We start from the raw sequence: 24,638 nt of genomic DNA on the forward strand, positions 1-24,638 counted from the left end.
GGTTGTGGATTTCTGTGGCAAAGTAGGTTTTACTTAAAATAAAGTATTGAAAGAGATGGGATGCCAGAGAGGTTCTGGCATGAGACATCTGGTTCTATGGATTTAAGTCCTGGCATTGGAATAAACTTTGCATGTGATTTAGGGAAAATTACTCAAGTTTTAGGGTTTTCAGTTGCACAGTTAGAAAATGTGGTCTTCATTCTTCTTACCCCCACCTTTAGTCCTTCTTTCCATTTAAATTTCTGAACAAAGAATCTCTCTTATGTGCACATGTGGCACCTTGCACAATCCCAGGACTCTGCTCTTACTTGAGACTCTTGGACAATTAATGCTTTGTAGTATCATACAAATGTGGAATTACTGCTGCTTACTGAAATATCTCAAAGTTAGTGGCAGCAAGTGGAAATAGAGGGTTTTGAAATAAGAGCTCTGCTCCCTTTCAAATTTGCTACATATTTCACATAGTGTTTAAAAATGTTCTTTTAATTGAATATTTTGGGTAATTCATTGGTTATGTTTTGGGCTCTTTTTTTTTTTTTTTTTTTGAGTGGCAGACCTTTAGGAGAAACAAAGCCCCAGTGAAGAAATGCTGCACCCTTGTAACAGTAACTTACTATAATTTCATATGATGTCTATATGCTATCTAAGGCCCTTTTACAGTGTAAATACTATGTATTGGAAAGGTATTTCAAAATTTCCTCTACCTTCCTTTTGGAAAATGATGCATATTCATGTTAAAAGCAATGAATACTTGAAGGAGAACAAGCAAGGCTCCTCTGTCCTGTGAATATTGAATTAGCCATGTCTTCTGAGTGAATTTCTGTCCTGTGAGTGGGCATTTTCTCCTGGTAACAAGTTTGAAAATGTGATATTTCTGCCAGCACCATAGCTATGGTGAGTTGGAGGTCTGTCAGAAGAAGTTATTTTACAGGGTCCAGATGTTTTCTGGCTTCTGAAATCCTGATGGGATCTGCAGGCAGGGAGATAGCCAGGAAAATGCCTTTTGCTCTAGAAAGTGACCAGCCCTAAAAATGGCTTTCTGCAAAGCAAATGACCAAAGGTGACATTTAACCAAAGAGTAAAATGTGAGGTGGATGAAGAACACTTTAAAAAGGTTTCAGCTGTGTCCCATTGCCAGTCTTTCCTGGAACTGCTAAGGAATGGCCCAGCAGTGGGAGCACAAGTACCAAACTCACCAAGTTGCTGTTTCCTGTGCAGTGTACTCAACGTGAGGTAAGGGGTCTCCTCTGTAAAGAAGAGAAGAAATATGACACGTTTTAAGATTTCAAGTTCAGTTTCCAAGAATTTTTTTTCTGCCTGCACCATGAATTTTTGCCATAATGAAAACAGAAACAGCGAAATAGTAAATAATGAACCATCTATTTGTCTTGGGCAGCTCTAATGTGGGTGTTCTCTCTTCTGTTACAATGTGGGGAGGAAACAGAGGGATATGTGAGAAAGGGAGCTGTGTCTGGTTCACAGATGGAACTGGAGACCTGCAGGCTTGCCATCACCTCTGCTGAAGGCAATCTAGCAAGCAGAACAAAGAGTGTGTGCCTGGAGGGGCTCTCCCTGGAGGATGGGACCAGCTCAGCACCACCACAGAGAAGCTTTCAGAAACCCATGAGCAGAGAGCTGCTCAGACAGCTAACCCACTGTGGGGTTAGCACTGATCCTCTGATGGGTGGTCTTTTCTCCTCTTCCTCACTGCTGCTTCTTCTGCAGCTCTGAGTCAGTTCAATGCTGCTTTTGGGCTGCTCTGACACTTGGTGGAAGAGAGAAAACTGTACTCAAAGGTCTCACAGGACTTCACCAGTTCTTGGACACCATGAGGCTGATAATCCACAACCAGTTGTACTTATAGCTTTGATTAACCCTGTCAGAAAGCAGTGTAGCTCTGCTGAAGCTCTTCACAAAAACGAGAAACATTTTCCATCACTTTCATGAGAACTGAGAGCTTTTCATGTTTTTGGGTAGTTAGTGTGCATAGACAGAGACATTTTAAAAAGCAAATAACAAAATTAGTAAATCACTTTCCACCACCAAAAATATGTTTGTAAATATTGTTTCTCAAATTTCCTTCAAAAACTTTAGTCCCAGCTCAGGACCAAGTCCTAAAAGGAACTTGAAAATTGAAATAAAGGGTCATATTGCAATCACTTCTGCTAAAACAAAATCCAGCACTGGATTGGGATATGTGAATGCAATCTTAAGATTTTTGTCTTAAAATATATTTGCTGTGTCATCACAAGAGTCTATTTCATATGGAGTGAAAGCTTTGGTGGGTGAATTTTGCTGTCTCAAAAGTGTCCCCACTGATCCATGGACAAAGGAGACATCTCTGACATGTCTTGGACATGCAGTCTGACGGTGTGGGCCACTGCACTTTCCCTCAGCAGCTTTGTACTTACTCTCTGTAGTTCAGGGCCAGGTCAGCAAAGAACGCCCTCCTCTTGCTGTACTCCAGGTCAGAGCATCCCTGGGATAGACAATCATTAGGAAAAACAGGTTTACATCATGAGAGATCTGTGGGCATAAGTAGAAATCATCAGAACCACCACTGGATCTGTGGGAAGTGCAGGCTCCCCGCCCAGTTCTCACTGCCCATTTATTGCTGTGTTCTGATAAAGACAGACTCTGTGGTATCTGTTTAAAGGGGAAGTTTACCTGCTGAATACCAGCATTTGCTTTCTGCTCCTTCTGTGTTTACTAGAAATAAAACTTCAAGCAGTCTTTGCCAGATACTGAATATGCATGCAGACATGGAACCACATTCCTTTTAATTTTACATCATCCATAGTAGGAATTAAAACTTAAATCTGGGACTGTGTGCTAATATAATTCATAAAACAGTGTTGACCAGCATCTCTGTACAAATGTTTATTATTCTAAAATATTCAGCATTTACTGGAACCACTTTGTGCACTGCAAGCCAAACCTGTCCCTTAGGTTTATTCACATAATTTTTAGTGTAGCAATAATACCAGTAACCCTGCAGTTAATGAGTGTTGGATGCATGAACCTGAGGAAAGGGCTGGATCCTGAGAGCACATTTATTTTGTCTTGTCTTGTGGATAATATGTTCACTCAGGTGCTTGTCAGAGGCTGTAACAAGTCCATGCAAAGCACACAGAGAGCTGTTGGGCCAGACTCACACAGATGCTGTTCCATCCCAGCTTTGTCCCTGTGTCCCTGTCCCCACCCTCTGGGCAGCAGGAGCCTCCCTGGGGGACCTGCAGCCAGTGACAGGGCAGCCCAGAAATTGGTGTCACAGTGGTGTCAGTTTGATGGTTTTGGCCAGTAAAGATCAAACTGAGGGTGTGGAGTGAAACAACCCAAACTGTGCGCTTGGTAGGAAATGTACAAGCAAAATCTTTGCTGAGCTCCCTGTACATCAGCTTCTTTTGTGTTTTCCTCCAGCCTCTCCACTTTTGAGCCCTGGTAAATCAGCCCACACTGTGCTCTCTCCTGCCACAGACAAGTGATGTTCAGTGCCTGAGGTAACTTGTTTTCAGCTGGTTAGGTGTTTCTAAATTGCTCTACATTCTGTAATTTAGATTTATCCCCACTCAATACTTCAGTAAGAAGTATTGAGTGGGAATAAATCTAAATTACAGAATGTAGAGCAATTTAGAAACACCACTGCTGCTTTCTCTCAGCCTCTTCAGTGCTCACACCTTCTATTTGGCAAAGGATGAGGGGAGCTTAGTCCAGTTCAAAGAATTCCCTATGTGTGTTCATTTATCTAATGAGAAGCAGCCTAAGAGTTAGCTCAGGAAAATTACAAACACTTGGACATCCAGAAAGAAATAAGGAAGAATGAAAGATGCCCTGGTTAAGGAGGACATGAAGCTCTCCTAGAGCATTATAGTGAATGTGTGATTCTCAAAAATAGAAGATGGACTCTTGGACTTGGAAAAGTCCATTTCAAATTACACAGGACTGTACACAGCTCACAACAAAACCTGCTGCAGGTTAATGAAAGGGACTAAACAGAATTCAGACATGCAGAGAAGGGAATGACAAAAACTTCCTGGTAGATTCTGTTGACACACACCTACATCTTCACTACATTTCTCAGTGCAAAGTAACTCTTCTTTTTGTCCTTTCCATGGATTGCTTCTGTGTGATACTTGACAGAATAAAATGCTTCTGTGACCTGACTTGTCAAGTGACAAAATGGCCTTTTGGAGTCCCCTTTGTGTCTGTGCCTAACTCACATCTCATCTGCACTAAAGCTGGGAGCCTCTGATGAGAAATCAGTGTTAGATTGTTTGTTTGTTTGTTCCCAGTACTTTGCCTTACTGTCATCACTAGAGCAGGACTCTGCAGTGCATTTTTCTTTCCCTCTCCCAGGGTTTGTGCTTAGGGTGTGGCTGAGAGGGCACACATAAAGCTGCTACAGCAAAACCCTTTTTGTGGTCCATTCCTGCAGGGACACAAGCAGTCCCTAATTCCACTGAAGTTGAACTTTTACCTGCCCCTGTGGTTTTTTCCCTTCTTTCATGAGTATTTCTTTGCTCCTGAAGTTCGCCTTATAACAATCTCCCTACAGAGAGCTTCTCTTTTAAAAATGAAATAACAGTAATGTTAAACTCACAGGGTGACCATGGTCCAAGCTGGGGTCATATTTAGTGATCAGATGGTGACACTTGTCCAGATCTTGGATTCTTCTGGGGAACCAGGGCACTGGAGAGAAAGCAGAAAGAGTTAAATGAGAGAGAATCAAAGAAATTTTAGGGCAAAAATAAAAGCTGTGCTGAAGATTACAAACTTTTTTTTCATCAATATCTAAGACTTTTCATATCTACATGTTACCATAATTGTCATACATCTCAGTAGTTGACTTGCTTCCTGACCAAACTGGCAGATTGGATGAAAACTTATCTGAAATTAACTTGCTGTGATAATCTCTTTTAGTTTTAATTAGTAGAAACAATTTTTAAAGGCAAAAATATTTTTTAGATCAAATGTGATTTTTGTTTTACACAGGACAACAAATTTATCTCTGCATTCTGGATTTAAGAATATATTTTGATCTTGTCTAAAAAGCAGTCTTACATTTTCATGCCTTCAGAAGTTAGGCAATATTTTAAAAAGAAAACATGATATTTATAAAATTTCTAGAAACCAAAGAGGTGAAGAAGGATCTTTAAGTTTTTTTCCTTCTGGCTCATTATTTTTTCCAGCAACATTATTCTTTAGCTATATTTCCAAACAGCTTCCTTCTCATGAAGTGGGAAGGTTTTCCAGTGACTAAAATAAAAATAAAATGTGATCATTTTATTTTAAATGCCAGCATTTATGAGAAATTAATTTAAAAAAAGAATTGCTGGAAAAACACAAAGTTGATATTTCTTTCTGAGCTCAGACTGATGCTGTAATCAGACTTTCTGTGTTACAACTCAGAGAGGTCCATTTGGGGTCACCTTAATCTCATAGTGGACAAGACTTCAAGCATCTCTCTATTGAATGGTAAATTTAACTTTTGCTGTATTATCTTAGATCCAAGAACATCAAATTTAGAGAAGTACAAATCTAAAAATACCCAGGGATGTTGGGGAAATTATGTCATTTTCATACATTACAACAAATTCTGTGATAAGTAGGAAGAAATACCAGTCTGACAGATGCCCTATGTGCACCCAGAACTTTTTTCTGATCTCTTTCTGTGGCTGTACCAGTGGTTCTGCATGCAAGGCACCTTTCCTGCCATCTATTTCCATATCCCCTCAAAACCTGTACCTGATGTCAGCTGTCCCAGTGTGTTTCCATACACATCTTGCCTGTTCCCTCCAGAAAAAACCATAAACACACCCTCTTTTAACAATCCCTAGTTTTTATTGTAATTCTGAGTCCTGGCACCTCTGAAACCTCTCAAATCCAAGGAAATCCTACAGAAATTCTTATCCAGCTCCAAAACCTCTTTGGCTTTCCAGTTTCCCTGAAATCAGTGGTGCCCTTTTCATGTGCCCAGAGATCCTGAGAGCAGCTTGATGAGGACTGCCTCTCATGTTAGCCTGACAGAGAACTTCAAACAACACCCAAAGGTGCCCAAACAGGACTGTGTAAGTTAAAAGTGCTCTGGGAATATCTGTCTGGCCTTGTCCAGAGAGGGGAACCCCACTGCAATTCTGTACTCAGAGAGCTCAGTCTGTGAGCTGGACCCTCAGCCTTCCCAGCTGTCATCCTCAGGATTGTTTTAAAGGTCTCTAACAGCTGTATTCACCCAATCCTGCTTGCAAACAGGAAAAATACCCATCTGCCTCTGTGTTTGTCTAGAAGCAATCAGTTCTCTGCACAGCTTTCAGCACAAAATCTTCCTGTCATTGAGGAGTTTCTAGTTTCTCCTCAGCTTTTTTGTTCTGCTGTTCTATCCTTCCCTTCTCCCTCTTTGCTGGAACATTTCTCACCTCAGTTCCACTGGCTGTGATGAAGTGCCTCTCTTTCTGCACCAATGGCAATGGACAGCAGCCATGCACAGACAAATAATGAATGCACTCTCACTGGCTTTTCCAGACAAATTGAATTACTATTATGAAGCTGAAGCCAAAACTAAAAGAGTTACTCCAAAAAAACTGCCCTAAGAGATGCATACATTTCTTACCTTTGTCTTCTCTGCTGGTTTCCACATCCTTTGCTACTCTCTTTAAGGAGGTGACAAGGACACCAACATCAGCACTGTGAACTTCACATTCAACAAAAATGTCAAGATCATCCACAGAGTTCTTGGGCTTTTTGGCTTGACGGGTTTCAAAGTGATGGATTTGAGTTTCAAACATCTGCAAGAGCCAATGTTCATATGATGAAGCTTCTCCAGACTGAAAATCCAGGTAAGTCTAGATACATTTCTACAATGGCTTTAAAAGGTGACTAAAAGAGGTATTGATTAGAAGTACATGCTAAGCAATGAAGTCCAATAACATCTGGTTTACAAAGAGCTAAAATACAGACAGAGCTAAAGATTAAACACTATAGCACTGGGGAGAGAAAGAAGGAGATGAAAGATGAGATACTGGTGACTGTAGAATTTCATCTCTGCAGAAATAGCAAATGAGTGGCTGGGTAAGTTAAAACCCTGCCAGAATGAAAGCAGATCTATTGATGTATAATAGCACCATAATCATTAAATAATTGTGAGAAATAAGTAACAAGCACAATACTTTTCTTTAGAGTTATTCATTTTCCCAGATAAGAGTGAGCACCTGGTGGGGGTACTTCAAGTGTCCAGACTACATAATGCCTGTGTGGTTCACAGCTCTTATAGTCTTTGTATCTCCTGCCAAATATGCAGAGAAATTTCACAGGCTTCTAACATCCCCTCAGTCTGAGTGCTTGAAATGCTGGCCACCACAACTGCTAGAAAGAAACAGCTGATTGGTATCTGCTCTAAACAGCCCTTGCATGGAATGGTGATTCTTCTAAAGGACTGTGCCCAGATGCTTCCTCCCTCCAGAGCCCTCTCCCTCTTCACCATCAGAGCAGCCCCACCTCTCTGACAGCTGGAGCAGAACCAGGGCAGGGGGAAAGGGGGAAGGCAGCATGAGGTGTAAGTCAGGCAGGGAGCCAAGAAGGGTGAGGGGGGAAGAGATGCAGACAGCGAGACATGAAGGCAGTAGAGACAGAAGAGAGGGGATATTGAGGTCTGTACCTCAAAGACTTTGGCTGCCTTAGAGAGCTCAGTCTTCCTCACGTTGTAGAGCATGAGGGTCAGGATGAGACGCTCTCTGTCATCCTCCCTGTTGGAGTCCAGGCTGTTCAGTGACTGCATGGCACACATCTCCTTCTCCTTGTTGGCCTCTTCTTTTGGGCCTGACATCCCCACCAAATCAGTCTTCATTGGGAGACAGGGGAGTGGATTGCAACAGCCAGATATTGAGTGGAAACTGCCTGAGGGCGTGGGGGCAATGGCCAGGGGGATTGGTGGGACTGGAGATGCAGTGTGGTGAGCTCAGAGCTGCCAGGAGCAGGGACACAAGCTGGCTGCTGTGTGTAGGCTGTGGGGACATTTATGTTGGCCGTGCCTGACACATCAAGGGAAGCCGCCGGCGTAGGATGTGCGCAAGAGCCAAGATCGCCCTCCTCCCCCAGGGGACTTCAAAGTGCAGTCCTCCTGCCCTGTTTGAAGGTGTCTGCAAGCTGTTCAGCCCTGGATGGGGTTCCTTTGTGGAGAGGCAATCAATTAGCCTGAGGTCCATTTACATCTCCCAGTCTGGACTGACCTGCACAGGGTCTGAGACTGCCCTTCATCCCCACTCTTGTCTCACCCCACTGGGACTCTCTCTGTATTGTCTGTATCCCCAGTGAACCAAGGGGCTCTTCTCCCAAATCATAGCCCATTCTGGCTGTGGTCTCCTCTACACAGACACAATTCTGGGAGTGCCAGAGAGATTTCAGCCAGAGTCAGAATCCATTGTCTACTTCTGAGCTTTTCCTACCCACGGAATCTGAACTTTATCCTACCTTGCAGTGGAGTGCTGCCCCAGGCTACATTCTTCCCTTGCAATTCATATCTCCAGTGAAATAGACTCTCAAAAAGACCAGGGTCACATCTTTCTTGTGGGTGGCAAGATAAGTTCCAGGGGGATTTAGCTCTGCTCCTGCAGGGCAGGAACATCTTCCTTTCCCTTACACTTGACATCAAAACAATTATTTCTGGATATGAGCACCCTCAAGTTACAGTGTGCCAGAGCCCCTGTGAAGGTCATCCTGCAGATCCAGAGATAAGACCACCCCTCTGGCCTCTCTTTGCAGATAGAGCCATTTTTTATGTGCCCCTTGGTTTATCCTGGCTCGGCCACACCCCTTAGTGTTATTGTGCTCTTACCTCTTCCCTGGCCAAGAAAGATAAACAAAATTTTGTTCTCTAGAGATCATGACAGCACCACATCTTCCCTTGGGTCAAGACAGAGCACTGGGAAGGTCTTGACTTCCTCATCTCTTTCCCTGCTGACAGACAAACCCAAGGGGGATTTCGCAGCTCTGTGCCCAGGAGGGAGGAGTCAGCGTCCTGGGGAATGTTGGCTCCTCCAGACCTCAGGCACAGTGGGATTTGCAGGGTGTGGTGAGTGCCAGCCTGGGAAGAGGGGTGTCCAGCCATGCCCAGCCTGGACCCAGGGGCCATGGGGCAGGCCAGTGTCTGCCATGCCAACCTGTCCCTGATGCAGAACCCATCCCTCATGCACCCTGCAGCACCCTCCAGGCCTGGCCTCTGTCCCAGGTGACTCCAGGAGGGCAAGGGGGCACCTCAGAGGTGTTTGAAGGGCAGCTGCAACTGAATTAGTTCGGTGGAGAAATGGGCTTTAATGGGCTTTTTCCCAGTCCCACGTTCCCCCAGCAGGGGTGGCAAGGTTTGGCACAGGAAAAGAAGGCCACATCTGATCACCACACACAACCTGCCCTTTTTCTGTCTGGTACCACTTCAGGTATCTTTATCCTGAAGTATGAGCAGAGGGCCACTCCTTTGAGATGGATGCAGCATTAATATTTTTACTTTATTTAGGTTAATTTAGATGGTTACATCTAAGCACCAAAATGTCTTCTCTGACAGCTGCCAGCATGGTCTGAAGCAGCAGAGGGAGGTTCAAAAATGATGCATTCCTGTGGACTGCTCCTATGCTTAATCCCTTTTTCAACAATTTCTGCATTCTTTGGGGATTAAAATGTCCCTTCTCCAAGACTGCTGTCAGGTGTAGCATCTTAAGACACCCAGTGTGGACTGGTGTCCCTCCATCCCAGTCACTGACTCGGGCCAAGGTCACTGTAAAGGAAAGGGCCTCACAAAAAGTTTCTTTGATGACCTGAAACTGAGCTGGAGATGAGGACACCAAAAATGTGATCACAGTGGGATAGAAGTGAGGAAGATTACCTAAAATATTAGCTTGGGGTAGGTTAGTCAGAGTATCACCCAAAGACTTTGCGGTATGCAAATGGAGAGGAAGCAGGGTGTGGTTGTGCATTTCTAATGGCACACATCAGGAAGTCTCATAATCTTGGCTGGATGAGTGGCAGTCAACCAGCCCAAGAGAGCCTTTTTCTGTTCTGGGGAGCACCTCAGATGGGCATTACCTCCTACCTGAGTATTTAATTCTGGTTGACTTGGATGCTTACCATACAAGGACGATTTACGCTGGTCTGATAATGCAAAAAGCATTTTCCAACACAGCTGGATCTTTCTTTAGGCATGGAAATAAGAAGTCACCCATTAAAGAGTACTATTTAAAATGTGATTTATTTGTAGTATTTAAAGTATTTAGGTACAAGATTATTTGTTCTGCAAGAAAATCTGCTTTCCATACATTTCCTCTGCTTTTAAAATGCTGAACATTGAATTTTTCCTCATCTGTCTAGCTGAGCAGCCATGTTATGCTGCTTTGGCTGGAGCTATTGCTCATTTAAACCTTCATTAAGGAACAGAGAATCAGACATGTGGCATCAATATTCTCTAACTATTCCACTTGCACATGAAAGAAAATCCTGAGCTCTCAATATCACTATAGAACTACTGCTGCTGTCGTTCAAGCCAGAAGCAGAGGAGCTTGGAAAGCTGTCTGAGGATTAGTTTGAAAGACTTCACCCTTGGGATGAAATTGCCTCTTTGTAGTATACAGTTACCTCATGGGTCCTATTATATTAAGAGAGAAGAATATGAGCTACTTTCACACTGAAAATACATGTCAAGTGGGATTGAAAGATCTAGAGAGACATTGTGATGAGAAAAAAAGGAATAAAAAGATACTGAGATTAAAAAGGTTACATCAAAGCACCAAAATGATACCATTTTGCATAAATATATGTCTATTGAAAAGGATTCCAGCTGGTTTCCTTAAATTAATGTCATTACCTACCATATATGTAATGAAAAGAACTGTACTTTCTATCTTCCTAAAGGAGGATGCTTACATTAAAGCCATATTGATTTTTAAACTATAAGTACAAAATTAGTACTATCACAGGTATGAGACTCTTGGGCTTTCAAATCCCTCTCCATCTTTCAATCTTCTGACAGAAATGTGACCCCTGAGCCATGTTAGTGTCATGATGCACAATTGCTTCAAGCTGGAAATGCAGGTCAGCTTTTCTTTGCTCCGTTCTGCTCCAATGTTCCAAGTCTAAGTTCCCTCCTTCAACCAGGGAGCTACAGGGAGGATGTGCAATGTGGACCAGTCCAAGAGGACACTTAGCTGATTGAGTGAAATTTATTGGATAAATACAGAAAGAGCTTCCTGAAGAGCAAAACTCTTCTCTCTCCACACTCTGCCATTGCGTTGAGCTGGAGCCACCTTTGGTTCCATTTGCTGACACAGATGAGATATACTCCAGGAAAAATAAAACTGCTTTCAACAAAAAAACCAAACCAAACCAACCCCAAAAAAAAAGCCAATAAACCAAAAACAACGAAACAACACCAAAAAGACCCAAACAAAAACACCAAAAGGAGATTAAAGCTCAGATGGGCAGTGGAGATACAAAAAGGTGTCATTACTTAGGACCTGCCTTGGAAGATAACATGTTTGGGTTTGAATACAGTTAGACTGGGGCACAGCTGAGCCAGGCCTTCCCTGGCTTTGGTGGGGTCTCTAGGCACAGACACAGTGAGTTAAGAGTTGGAAGGCTCTGGGGTCTTCAGGTGCATTGTAATAGGCACTCTGCATTGCCAAGGTGCTGGTATCCACCTCCTAGGTTGTGAGACTAGAAAGAGACACCTCTCAGGGAAGGACACACACCAAAAAAATGTAACCTTCACACATCAGCCATCCACTGTGAGTAGCTGAGTGTGCCTGTTAAGAGAAATCTCCCCTTGTACCCTGACAGTTCTCCCTGTATCTCCTGAAAGGTGTGGACTTCCAGATCCATGGGAACCTTGGACAAATGGGAGGCACTGAGTGGAGAGAGACTGTGAGAGAAGGCAAGGTGGATCACTCTGGTCATCATTGACATCCCATCCCTGCTCCCAGAGCTCACAGGTGCAGCAGATTATGCTCTGCATGGTGAAGATCTCCTTCTGCTAACCTTTGGCACAAAACACACACAGACTTCCCCCAGTTCCCAGGAATAATGTAATTTTTTATACATTAGTGAGAAAAAAATGGATTAGTGTCTGAAGGCCAGAAGAGTTGAGGGTCACCTATAGATGTCTGTTTCTCTGCTAATCTCTACTGATTAAGATATATAACATAATTATTGATGAAGTTCACTGGAAGATAATAGACTGAGACTAGATCAAGACTGGCACTTGCACATGACTGCTTCTAGTCACTAGCAAGTTACAGCAAATCTTCATTTGATCTTCTGGAGGGCATTGCAAAGGATCCCAATCTCACCTGCAAAGGAAATAATCAGAGCAGTTAATTCCAGAACTAGCCCATTTCTAACACTCCTGTATGTTTTTTGCCCTTTATACCCATTCTCTTAAAGACAAGGTGAGCACAGAAGTGCTGAACTGGACACATTTATTGGGATCTTACTGGAGCTGGGTCTGCAGAGTCATCCCTTTGCCTTCATCAGCCATAGCAGGCTGGCTCACAGGATCAGAGGAGCTGGCTCTCAGCAGGATAGCCAGTGTGAGGGGGAAAATGTGATCAAAGCCATGCTTCTGCTTCTCTTCCTTACTGAAAACAGCTAGGATCCACCTCAAGGCCATCTGCCATTTCCTTGCATCTCCCCCAAAACTGGGTTTTTCAGATTTAGCAAGTTAGAGTCAAATGGAAATGCTTGTTAAAGCTTGGCTAGAATTGGGAAGTAATTTTTCATGAGGAAGGAGATATGTGCTGCCTTATCTTGGATAAGGCTCAGAGCATAATATGCAACCAGATGGAATCTGCAACCAGATGGAGTCTGCCTTGTGGTTCCTATTTCTGACCCAAGTTTTGAGGAATTCAAGGTAACAAATGTGCAATTCCTTACTATTGATGGTGTCAGCTAAGTTCTTCAGCTGCTTTGCATTGTCCAAGACTTCAATCCTCTGTGTGTAGGGATTGTACCGGACAGAGAAAGGACGAGGGATTGTTTGAGCAAATTTCCTGAGGGAAAAAAAAACATCAAAAAATGTACAGTTTAATTTTTTCTTTTTTTTTTCACTAACTATTTTCTGGGTGTGTGCATTTGTTGGTTGTGGGGATAAGAAATTACACGGGAATAACTGGAATTCCTACTGACTGATCTGAGACCTACAAAGTTCTGCAACACACTTGAAACTGTATTTGTCCTTATCACCTCTGGCTTTTTTCTGAACAGAACTAAGCTATTGGCATGGCAACACTACTCCTGGTAGGCCAATCATGTAGCAACTGGGATCTGCCAAGCTTGAAAACCTCATTTTCCTGTCATTAGTGCAAAAGGTAGGAATTCTAATCCAAGTCTGAGTTTCTGGGGAATTAGGGTCAAGGATCTACATTATACTGGTATGGCAAGGAGCAAGCAGGCACCTAACTTTTGTCATTGTCTAGCACTTAGCTCTTAAATTACCTGGTAGTTTGCAGCTCTTAAATTACCTGGTAGTTTGAGAGCTAGGATATAGTTAAACGAGTAAAGCAGCATTCTCTTCTGCAAAACAGTCAATCCCATGTCAAAAGCATTAAGATTTGGGTGTCTTGGGAAAATATTAATTTGCATAACCACAGAACTGCAGAAAGAAGGGTTCTGAATGGGATGAGACTGTCAGAGCTATTGTTCCAGGCTCCTTGTAGACCCCAGCAGGATATTGGCTTATATATCTGCTTTGTATTACTGAAGTTATTGCTGAAAGAGGAAGGGAAGCACGCAGGAGTTGATTATGGAGCGCCACTACACAGACTGTGACTCAGCAGGGTAAATCCCATACACCCACACCAGTGGAATGTGCTGGATGCCACCCTCACCAAGCTTCTTCAGTTTAAACCTTATTAAGGACATTGTCTCAAACAGAACTCAGTATGAACAGGCCACAAGGTAGGACAATTAAAAAAATTAGTGTTGGTTATGAAGAATTTAGCTGCATTGGTCTAGTTTTTCCAAGAGGAGAGATCACATTAGAAGATGGCTTTCCTTAATCTCAGGTGAGGGTAAGATCCCAATTAGAAGATGAATGCCTTAAGCTGAGATCTTTTAGGTCAGTCTCAGAAAGGTATTCTGTTACCCACCAACACACATGTCCAGGTGCAAGCCTCTAACACAGGCACTGGACCAAACCTTCAATTTAACTGTTTTTTTTCAACTTGGTCATTGAAGCAATTAAAAAAAGCTCCAAGGTATTTTCTTGCAGCTTAGAGAGGCAGCATTTTCCACTTCCTCAAGGAGCCTGATGCTCAGGGATACATACAAAGACAGAAGCTCTGTGCAGGATAGCATTAGCACAGCCCAGAAGAGAAGGCCATCTTTCCCAGGTGTTTCCCCAGAGAAAAAGGCACAAGGAAAAGCTGCAGACTTATGACAACTAAGGAAGCATCAGGGCAGAGAGCTAGGGAGACCTCAGGGCTGGGGAACCTGAGGTAGCAGAATATCTTGGGATGCAGAACAATTTATCTTTGAATAGTAGAAAGATAAGGGACTGCAGGTCTGGGACAAGCCTGTGTGTGGCATCTCCAGGTGAGAAATAAGTTTTGTGTGAACCAAGGCAAGCCCCCAGTGGCTTGACTAACACCCAGAAATTTGGTAGTGTATTGGTGTTTTAAAAGGAATAGAAATATTGTCAATGTGAAAACCAAGCTGAACCCCAACACAGGCTGAGCCATTCCTGTTCCAAGAACCAGAACTGAACCTGGACATAACTTCAGAGGAAATGGAGTAGATATTATGAGGGTTTTTTACAAGAACTGGTAATTCTAGTAATGGCAAAGTTACTTGGTTTGCATTAATTAGCCAAATTTGGCTTTAAATGTTAGTATCACTGCAATTGAATAAATAGCTTTTTTTGTTGCATTTTGGTTAGACAGATGAAGCTCTTAGTGTAAACAAAGCACAAATTCTTGGTTTCATGCTTAAGGTATATTCCTCTTACTACTCATTTTTGCCCAAGATTCTGAGGATATAAAATTTTTATTATCTTTAAGCATTCCACAGATTTTTCTAATGCCTCTCAAAACATAATTGTCAACCCACGACCTGTTATGGCAATGAGATCCACTGTATTTGCAGCAGACAAGAATGAGTTCTTCTCTGGAATGACTGGAGTACCTTAGCTTTTCTTTTGCATCTTGAAAACTTTCAGCAACATAGTAGAGAGGCTGGAACTCAGTAACACAGTACTTCTGCACAGAAGTCTTCTCCAGGACAAGAGGCCGAATCTCAGGCTTACTTGATAAACAATACTATGAACAAAAAGATAAGAAATTAATTTCAGTGTAAGAGTGCTTGAACATGCTGTGAAAGAAATCAAGACCAACTCCATTTCAGAGAGGGAAGAGTTTCTCCTGTAAGATACAGTGACAATTTCACTTACTGGGAAGGAAGGAGGTATGAGTTCCCTGTGTATCCATACACCTACACATTTATCAGAGCTCTACAATGAAATGCTGCATTTCATCCTACTTCTATGCACAAAGTACAAAGCAAAACCAAAGATCTGAAGATATTCAGAAAAGGAATTTGTACAATTATAAATATATCTGAAATATTTTCTAGAACACACCTGCAGCTCCCCAAATGAAGACAGCAGCCCTGCCCCATATGCCTTGAGGGAATCTCCTTCCTTACAAAGTCCATACTCAACTGTAAACCAATAAACCTGGAAAGAAAATGAGACAGAAACTTATTATTACTAGATAAAAAGTACACCATTTATTTGAATACATTTAGAGTTTTCATTTCTATGTAAGATGATGTTGTATGTCAAATTCAAGTATATAAATGTCCCTTCAGACTGAAATGCTTCTCCTAGGAGAAGCACAGTACTAGATTCTCTGTGCCTGAGAATCAGTTCAGTTCCATGATAAACAAAGTTCTGTTTTACTGTGCTTATCTTTGTCAGCAGGAACAATGAAAGTACAGCAATAAAGCTTTATTTTGGCTGGCCAATCCAGTGGAAGTTTGAACCTTATTCTAGAAAAGTTTGAGTCCTGTTTCACACAAGGGCATCTGACTGCAGCAGCAGTGTGATCAGGCTGTTGGTGCAATAGGGAAGGAAGATGGTGAGTGGCCTAATTTGACTCCTGGGTCTGTCCTTTTGAAGGGATACCTGCCCTGACTCAGGGCCTTCAAAAACTACCCCATCTATCAGAAGTGTCAGAGCTGGTGGAATTCTTTGCCCAGGTGCTCCCCATTTGGCAGTGGGGACACTACTCTCAGAGCAATACCCCCACTTTTATTCAAAGTTTGCACCCCTGAGTCTCAGTAGTGTCAGAGTAGCTTTCCAGGTGCTCTATGTTGACTACAGACGATAGTGCCTGCCTGGAAAAGTGGAAGAGATTCTTGAAGGTGAAATAACTACAGAAGCTGCCTCTTGAAATTTCCTGTGGGGATGTAGCAACATATAATCTTTTCTTGCCCAATCTGTTTGTGCTGGAGGAAATCTCGTTTGGGCTTCTGTGTTTAATCACAACTGTCACTTTGAATAAGGGGTGCCAAAGCTATTTTCCTTTAGTGCAACTGTTTCAGGGTAGGGTTTTCCAATCATGGTCTTCACTCTGATCCCATTCAGCTCTATGGGAGTTCTATCAGTGACTTCAGTGGCAGCAGAATTAAGACAACACAGGGCGCTTTGGAAAATTGAGCCCTCATTTATTAAATTACCGTAGCAAGTTTCTCGATGAAATCATCTGGAGCTCCCAGAGATGCCAGTCCAATTTCCTGTAACAATAAACCATTATTCTTCAAGCTGTTTATTGCAAACATTCTTCCTGCCCATCTTATGTAATTGCTCACATTTTAAATGTTACCATTGCTTACTACCACACACAAATGTTTACAGGACATGTTCCTATCATGCAAGATCAATTTTAAACCAGAAATCTCTCCAAAAATGAACAAAGGGTCTTGTCCAAATGTCATTTACAAGGCATGATCCTTTGTGCCTGGTACAAAGCCCATTGAGGTCAAATAAAATTTTCCTCTTGCTTTGACAGGCTTTTGATCAAGTCTACAATGAACATCTGAGAGAATGATAGGGACAAAAGGAGGCAAATCACTCACACCTACACACCTTATGTATTTCTCTTTGTTTTGACGGGTCCTGATTAAAGGTTTCCTGGAGCCTTGAATGAGCTATTTTTTCCTGAATGACAGGGCATGATTTGAAAGAGCTTATTCATACCTTGGGAGCTAATGGAGATTTTTCCAGCAGGCATGCAATAGTTGGATTCAAATACAGATACATGAGACTACATATAGCCAGGTTCCTTTCTTGATTTGCTCTAGTGACAACTGCATGGTGCAAAAATCAGAGGGCTCTTCCCACACATGGCAAAGGCATTAGAGCAGCCTATCACCATGTCAGATCCTAGCAAGCCAAGGCTCAGGAGGGCTCATGTGGAAGGAAACACCACTTCTGGGAAAGGGCAAAGCCTAAAGGCAATACTGAAAACTTATGAGATCACACTGATTTTTGTATTTCAAGATGTTCCATCAAGGCTTCCTGCCTTCCTTCCTTCCTCCCTTTCTTTCTCTCTCCTTCTCATTCCTTCCTTCCTTCCTTTTCTTTCCTTCTTTCTTTTAACCAACCTTCCCTCCTTCCTTCGGCTATCAGTCCTTCTGTCTTTATGCCTTTCTCTCTTTGTGTATTTCCAAGTTTTCTGTCTTTATGCTTTCCTTTCTTTCTTTCTGTATTTCCATGCTTTATGGTAGAATGCAGCCAAAAGTTTACTGCTTCACCAGGGTTTGGCTTCTTTTCCAGAGACATTAACACTACTAAAAAGAAATCTCCTCTCCAGCCTTCTCCTATGCCTACAGCTGAGACAGTTCCTCACTTTACTCAGCCTCCAATGTCGCTTTAACAGAAAACAAAACAAAATCTCCATTTTCCCTAACATTTGAATATCATCATGAGGTAATAATCCATCTGACTCATGAGTTATGTGATTTCACTCAGAAGGATCAACATCTGAAGGAAGGTTTTAAAATGATGGCTTCACAGGGTCTGTCAAAAAGCAACTCACACAAGATCATGTTTGGAGTTGGACTTTATGTTTTCACCTACATGAATTGTGTCCAGATTTCAGGCAATAAATAAACCACCTCAGGTGCTCTTACACAGTATGCTTAAAGGTGAATCTGCCCCATCCTTCACAGCTCTTGGATCATCCTCTGAATTTCTGTGTGTTTAATTATATACATAATATAACCCTGAATAACTTACCTGGGAAAACTGAGCAAAACTGGGATCAGCAAAAAGAGGCACGTGTCCTAGCAGCTCATGACAAATATCACTGCAGGAAAACATGAATAACTGTGATTCAGGAAAAGTCCAGCAATGCTGGAAGAATGCCCTAGAGCCAGCACACAGTCAAGAGCACAGTGCATTTGCTCCTACCAGCAGATATTTTTCACAGGAAAACATTTTGCTCTGAAATTATTCTTGTGGTGGAAATACTTGCAAACCCCAGGGTTTTCTGTGCTTTTGCATTACACATCCCTCAGCAGCAGGGACTGTTGGATTTTTCAAATACAGAGAAGTGATTTAGTGAGATGGAAAGGGGAAGGGTACAACATGTCAAAAAAAGACCTGGAAGACCTTTTTTGAAGAAAAAAATGAAGAAAAAAGACATTTCAGCCTGGCATGATGACAATGGGGTAAACAAAAGCAGGAAAGAAAATCAGAATAATCAAAAAAAAAAAAAGATAAAAGAAAGGAAAAAGAGTTTGTGGAAAGTAGGAAGCTAAAAAAAAAACAAGGAAGAATTGCAACAACATGAAGCAGAATAAGAAATGTGTTTTTAAAATGGCAAGTAGAAAAGAACACTGGACAGGGACAGAGAGAAACACTCCAAAATTAAAAAGAGAAAGGTTCTAGGCATCTGGGGAGTCTAGGCTTCTCCTGTCTTACTGCCAGAAGCTTGTTGCAGCAGGTTATGACCTTGCTGCACTACTTGGGTGCTGAAAGCTTAGCTAAGTGCCCTTGTACACTGCTCCTTTGCATCCCAGCCACCACACAAGCAGGCCTTCAGTAGCAAAACTATCTCATCCACCCACTTGCAGAAGTGGATGCAGACTGTTAAACACACTAGAAAGGCTCCCTAAACGTTTCCAGAAGAGAGCTGATCCTTGGCTGCTCTCCCTTAGCCCTGTTCCCAGGAGTGCTGCAGAGTCCCAGGCAGTTATTCCCAGCTGGTCTGAGCCTGCTGGTGGCTGGTGCAGCCTGACACCCTGTGTGTGGCAGGGTACTCACGGCTCCGGGGTGTACATGGGCTTGGAGGAGTGGCGGATGTACTGCGTGGAGTGGAACACGCGGAACGCCAGCCCGGCCAGGAAATCCCGGGAGGAGAGCAAGCCTGCCACGGGACGCAGCCGAAACCCAGTGCAGCCTGAAGGGACAGAAAGACAGCACCTTAAAAACAGCTGGTGTGTTTGATTTATCCTCATCCAGATATCTTAGAGTGGGAAAAGTTTGTTGATGGTGTTGTTTTGGTTTTTTCTTTAATGTCCTTGTCATAGATGGATAAGGAGATGATTGGCTCTCGCAATTAAAAGATAACTATTGCATGAATATTAAGAAAACTTCAATGATGTACAGTTATGTTATTGTAGTTTAGATGTCCTCTGTTCTCCCCATGGTTTCCTTTTCCCTCCCTGTATGGTTGCCATCAGACAGCCAGGGCTGTCTAGGACAGGTAAAAGAAGGCTGTACCTGTGTCCCTTGCATGGGGCAGGGGGGATGGAAAAGCTCAGGGGGTGCAGCATGGCAACACCTGACCTCCAATCCAGTGACAAGCAAGCAGTCTCCACTGATAAATGGCAAAGAAGAGCTGACTGACAGACTTTGGGAGAGGTCAGGGCTGGCTGATGCAACCCCAGGGGTATAAAAGCCTGAGCATCCATCTTGAAGATGAACCAGCCACATGTTATGCACACAAGCGGTTCCCAGCACTTCAGCTTTTTCCTTATGTAGTCCTTTTGTTGTATTTTAGTGAAGGTTTAATAAACCTTTTTAAATTTTCAAAGTGAGCAGTTGTTTCTCACATCCTTATGTTAAATAGAGTTTAATTGCAGGCAATTTTCTGCCCAGGAATACAACCAGCACAGCATCTGAGTATTTGTCCCATTGTATCCCCAGAAGCATTAAAGACCTGGTACACAGGCTAAGTGATGTGCCTAAACATCATAGGGAACCTTTGATAAACCAGGGATTGTTTTTTCCTTCTCTGGAAGCACCACCCCCATTGATAGCTGAGGCCTTTCATTTCATTTGGTGCTTTTAGGTGCTTCAAACTTACTCTGCAAGAAATTTGAAATATCTTCAAGCTGGGGAATATTGTCCTCCCTGTAGCCACAGTACTTCTCCAGCAGTGGGAACACATGGTTGTGTTCATAGCAAGCATGAGTTGGATACAGACTCTTCAGCTCCCTGAAGACAGTGCCCCAAGTTTTCTTTTCTTCTTCCGTGTAGGTGACACGAGGAATAGGTTGGCCACTAGAAAGAAAATGGATGTGCTCAAAACCAGCCACAGAAAATGTCCTATGCCATCATGATCTTTGTCTTTCCCCCCTTGCCATTTTCAAAACAGTTTTCTTAGTCTGCTCCATGTTGCAGCTTTACTAGGACTGGCCAGGAGCTGCTGGTGCAGTAGAGGAGATCTTTTTGGGCTGACATGCAAGTGCAAAAGGAGCCTCACTTGTCTCTAGGCAGTGTCTGGAAAGGACTCTACTGACCTTGGCTAAGATAATGGCCTTTAGACACCTCCTTGCATTATTGTGTTAAAAATAAATCAGTGCTTATTTGTCTTTTAAAGGTGTTCTTCTAAAAATGCTTGCTTGCTGTTGGTCTCAATTTGTTTTTTCTTTCTTGATATGAAGGAGCTGTTTTACTTCTTGCTCTAGTGAGCATTATATTAATGGTTTTTTGTAACAACATGAAACCATCAGCTCCATAAAACTGTTGCAGTGGCAGAGAAGTTCTGATCTGTGCTCTGTGCTGTAACAGATGCAGACTCCAGCCAGTTTGACTTTTTATAATTGTAAGGATCAATTATGAGTTAAATCCCACCCTCAGGCCTCCACGTGCTTAGCTCATGTTGAAGCTAACAGGAGTAATAATCACAAGCAATGCAGTTTGGCCTCCTGTGAATAACCAATTCCTCAGCAATAATGTTAAGGCCATAGGTGAATCCAGCAGCTTAGAAAAAAATCAAAGGGGTTTAAGTAACTTAATAGGTTTAACAACACTGCTGGAACAATGCTGAAGCTTTCCAAACCCCAGAGACCCATTGTTAAACTTTTGATGACACCCCACCATCTCCCACTTTCTCTTTTTTTTTTTTTTTTGAGCCTCAGGGCAGCTCCTCTGGAGAACCATCACCTTCTGTCTCTCTGTATCAGCTCTCCTTGATCTGTGGAGCTTTAAACATCATGTTGAATTATGAGGATTGCTGGGTGAATTTTGTTCCTATAGCACTCCTAAATAATCCTCAACCACCTTGCAGGGCTACTGGGGGAAGCTATGGCTTTAAAACCTTTCAAATTTCAATTAAAAAAAATTCTAGGGATCAGTGGGGCCAGAAGCAAAGTAAGGCAGAGGGAAAAGAAAAGCTAAAAGCAAAGAAAAGATAAATCGGGGAAATTGAGCATTCAACAAAAACAGTGGGTAAATCTATCATGAGAGGAGGGAAAAAAGCAAAGGCAAAGTAGGGGCAAACAGCACAAAGAAAGAGGACAGAACAGATGCAAAAGAAGGGATAAAGGAGAGGATTAAATTAATGTTAGGAAGAATACAAGGCAAGCAGCCACTGAACCATCTCACAGTAGCAGATGTGAGGCACCTTCACAACTTAAGAACCCTTTCCTTTTCAGTGAAGCCTGAGAACTTTGGTTGTGCCTCTCCTCCTGACCACTTCTCTGTATCTTCTGTGGGATATCTAAGAATGGACATTAGACCTGTTCACATCTGGACACAAAAATCTTATCCAAATTTCCTAGCTATAAACTGGGTTTCTGACTTTTTTCACCTGACATTTTATACTTTGCATCAACCAGTCCAATTTTGTCTCTCATTTTGTGATCACATGATTAGATCTTTGGCTCAAGGGCTAACTTTTGATCCTGTGCAAATGGTAGCCCAAAATTTACAATATATGTTATTTTTTTCTTTGCAAACACAGTTTTTACCAGTCCTATCAAGAATCAGTCTCAGTAGTACCCATCTATACATGTGAGTGTCTCTGGGAACAGAATTTTTTCTCCTCCAGATCTGATCATTGAAAGCAATCAAAGAAGCCTGTTCTAACTGAATTTATCATCTCTATTAATTTATTTTTCTTGGGAAATGAAAGCCTAAATTGCTGATTGCAGCTGGATTAGACATGATAAAAGTAGGGTAACAGACACTGGATTAGCATCAAAACCATATGTTATTCATTACTTTAATAGTGTATGCAGATCCTGCTTTAATGTTAATGATAGGCACTCCTCCCCCAGCCCTGGATTAATGGGGAATATCAGATTTATTCAATGCTCAGGTCTTTGTAGCAGCAACAGTCTGCTGCTCAATTAGACAACAAAGCTGAGAAGAGGGGTGTTGTAGGGAGAGAAGGGAGATGATGTCTCTTCTGACCATGTGCCTGGAGCAATTTACCTTTGTTTTGCTGTGATTTGGGGATAAATGCATGAAGAGGAAGATTTAAACACATGATAGAGAAAAGCCAACAGCAGGAGGATGCTTGTGGAAAAGCAGGGGTAGGCAGCAGGGTGAGCAGCCTGGGAGAGGGCAGGAGATGAGGTCTTGCTGTGCTCCCATGCCATGGGTACTCACTGTCTGTAGCTGTAGGCGATATCCGCAAACTCCTTCCTCCGGGCCCGGTACACGGGATCTTTGAACCCCTGCAGAGAAACAGTGATGGTCAGTCCATGCAACAAGTGCAAAAGGTGAAGAGCCTTCCTTCTAGTGAGCACCCTCAGGCATGGCTGGTGCATCCAAGAAGTGCAGCAAGGTCGGTGGGAAAGCTGCCTCCGTTCTGCCAGGCTCCACTCAGCCAGGGCAGCGCTCCTTCCTGGGCTGCAGAGCCTCTGAGCAGCCACAGTCTCTCAACACCCCTGCCCCCAAGTCCTTTCTTTTTCTCATTTCCACTTCCCTTAAGATAGGGAAACTTGTTCCTTTACAGCAACAACAAGGTGCCCCTGGCAAGAGCAGCCCAGAATTATCAGTACTTGGATAACCATGCTCTTCTGGCTTCCCTTGAAGCTTCTTGCTGTCCCTGGCACAGCCGAGCTGCTCCAGAGAAGCAGAATCAAAACACATTAGAAACATATTCATCAATTCAATAGGACTTTTTAGGCAGATTTTCAGCCAGCATGAACCACCCTTAAAAGTGCTCATTTTCAAACTGCTGGAGGATCAGTAGCTACTTAGCAGACCAAAACCCCTTATTTGTACTACAAATTGAAGCATTTGAAGGCAATTAATGACTACAAAGAATCTCTAATAAACCTTGTGGCTGGGAGCTTGACCTTTGCAGCTAATTAACAATAAAACCAAGGACAAGAAATAAAACCTCTAAATCTTCATCTGGGATAACCATTCTCCCACCCCAGTGTGCCTGCTGTTTAGACTAAAAGATCCTCAGGACCAGGAGTGCCTTCACCACCTGGATTGCAGAAACATCCTCCTTCCAAGCTAGGATGCCCTTCTGCAGGGCAAACAGGAACAGCTCCTTGGGTACTGCAGCAGTCAATAAATGCATCTCCTCATGGTTAGTGGCACAACTGGACTGGGGCCACAAAACACAGCCAAGTACAGGAGGCAGCTGAAGTGGAATGTAAATTCTCAGGTGTGAGTCAAAAAGGGGTAGCCAATGGCCAAAAAAATGCACTGTCCAAGGTTAACCTGTCGTGGAGGTCATTGTGATTAAATTCCATGCATCACTTTACTAAAAACACAGGCTCCTTTAATTTCTCTTTTTCACACTATAGACTATCACCTATTTACCCCAGCAGCTGGCTTTCTTTTGAAAGGCACAAGTGCTCACTAACTAATTCGAGGAACTGGAGAGGAGACGTCTCATTCCTTTTTATATATTTTTCTTTCCTTTTTTTTTTTTTTTCTTAGTTCTTTTTTTCAAATACAATCTTGGTCTATTCCCACACGACACACAAGGGGGCCATTGGCTCGGTGTACCTCCTTTCATTCTGCCTCTCATATGACCACAGTGAACATCATGAATCATTGTACATGGGACACAACACGTCTTGAATTAAGCAATAGGTAGTGAATGACTAATCACCCCATCTCAATTAAACTAATAGCAGCAATTTTTGGTGCACGGCATGTAATTTATTTATAATCACCCTATCTCAATTAAACTAATAGCAGCAATTTCTGGTGCACTGCATGGAACTCAGTGTGTTTTGACAAATGAAAGTAAGTTGTTGTTTGCTTGGAGAGGGAATAGAGGCAGAAAATATTCTTCTATCTGAACAAAACTGAAAAACCACAAAACAGTTTTTTTTATCAGCTAAGTCAATGAACAAAACTTTCTGATGTTACCATTTAAACCATAAACTTTTCGAACCAAGAACAT

At 42.6% G+C, this 24,638-nt stretch overlaps 2 protein-coding genes across 2 annotated transcripts in view; both read right to left on the reverse strand.

The window, feature by feature from the left end:
• The window catches only part of LOC103819711 (tyrosine 3-monooxygenase-like), a 28,851-nt gene extending 21,032 nt beyond the window's left edge, over positions 1–7,819 (reverse strand). Inside the window, exons 1-5 of the mRNA XM_009094253.3 lie at positions 7,652–7,819; positions 6,608–6,782; positions 4,601–4,689; positions 2,412–2,479; positions 1,197–1,247 (exon numbers count right to left, since the gene is read on the reverse strand). Coding sequence (XP_009092501.2) covers positions 1,197–1,247; positions 2,412–2,479; positions 4,601–4,689; positions 6,608–6,782; positions 7,652–7,819 — 551 coding nt within the window. The remainder of the gene's footprint in view (positions 1–1,196; positions 1,248–2,411; positions 2,480–4,600; positions 4,690–6,607; positions 6,783–7,651) is intronic.
• Positions 7,820–10,212: 2,393 nt separating this feature from the next.
• PAH (phenylalanine hydroxylase) overlaps positions 10,213–24,638 on the reverse strand; it is a 35,258-nt gene continuing 20,832 nt past the window's right edge. The window contains exons 5-13 of the mRNA XM_009094197.4: positions 22,874–22,941; positions 20,343–20,539; positions 19,298–19,433; positions 18,269–18,338; positions 16,708–16,764; positions 15,608–15,703; positions 15,154–15,287; positions 12,907–13,022; positions 10,213–12,323 (exon numbers count right to left, since the gene is read on the reverse strand). Of these exons, the coding sequence (XP_009092445.1) occupies positions 12,280–12,323; positions 12,907–13,022; positions 15,154–15,287; positions 15,608–15,703; positions 16,708–16,764; positions 18,269–18,338; positions 19,298–19,433; positions 20,343–20,539; positions 22,874–22,941 (918 nt within the window). The 3' untranslated portion in view covers positions 10,213–12,279. The remainder of the gene's footprint in view (positions 12,324–12,906; positions 13,023–15,153; positions 15,288–15,607; positions 15,704–16,707; positions 16,765–18,268; positions 18,339–19,297; positions 19,434–20,342; positions 20,540–22,873; positions 22,942–24,638) is intronic.

Source organism: Serinus canaria, chromosome 1A (assembly GCF_022539315.1).
Source record: "Serinus canaria isolate serCan28SL12 chromosome 1A, serCan2020, whole genome shotgun sequence".
Classification (NCBI taxonomy): Eukaryota; Metazoa; Chordata; class Aves; order Passeriformes; family Fringillidae; genus Serinus; species Serinus canaria.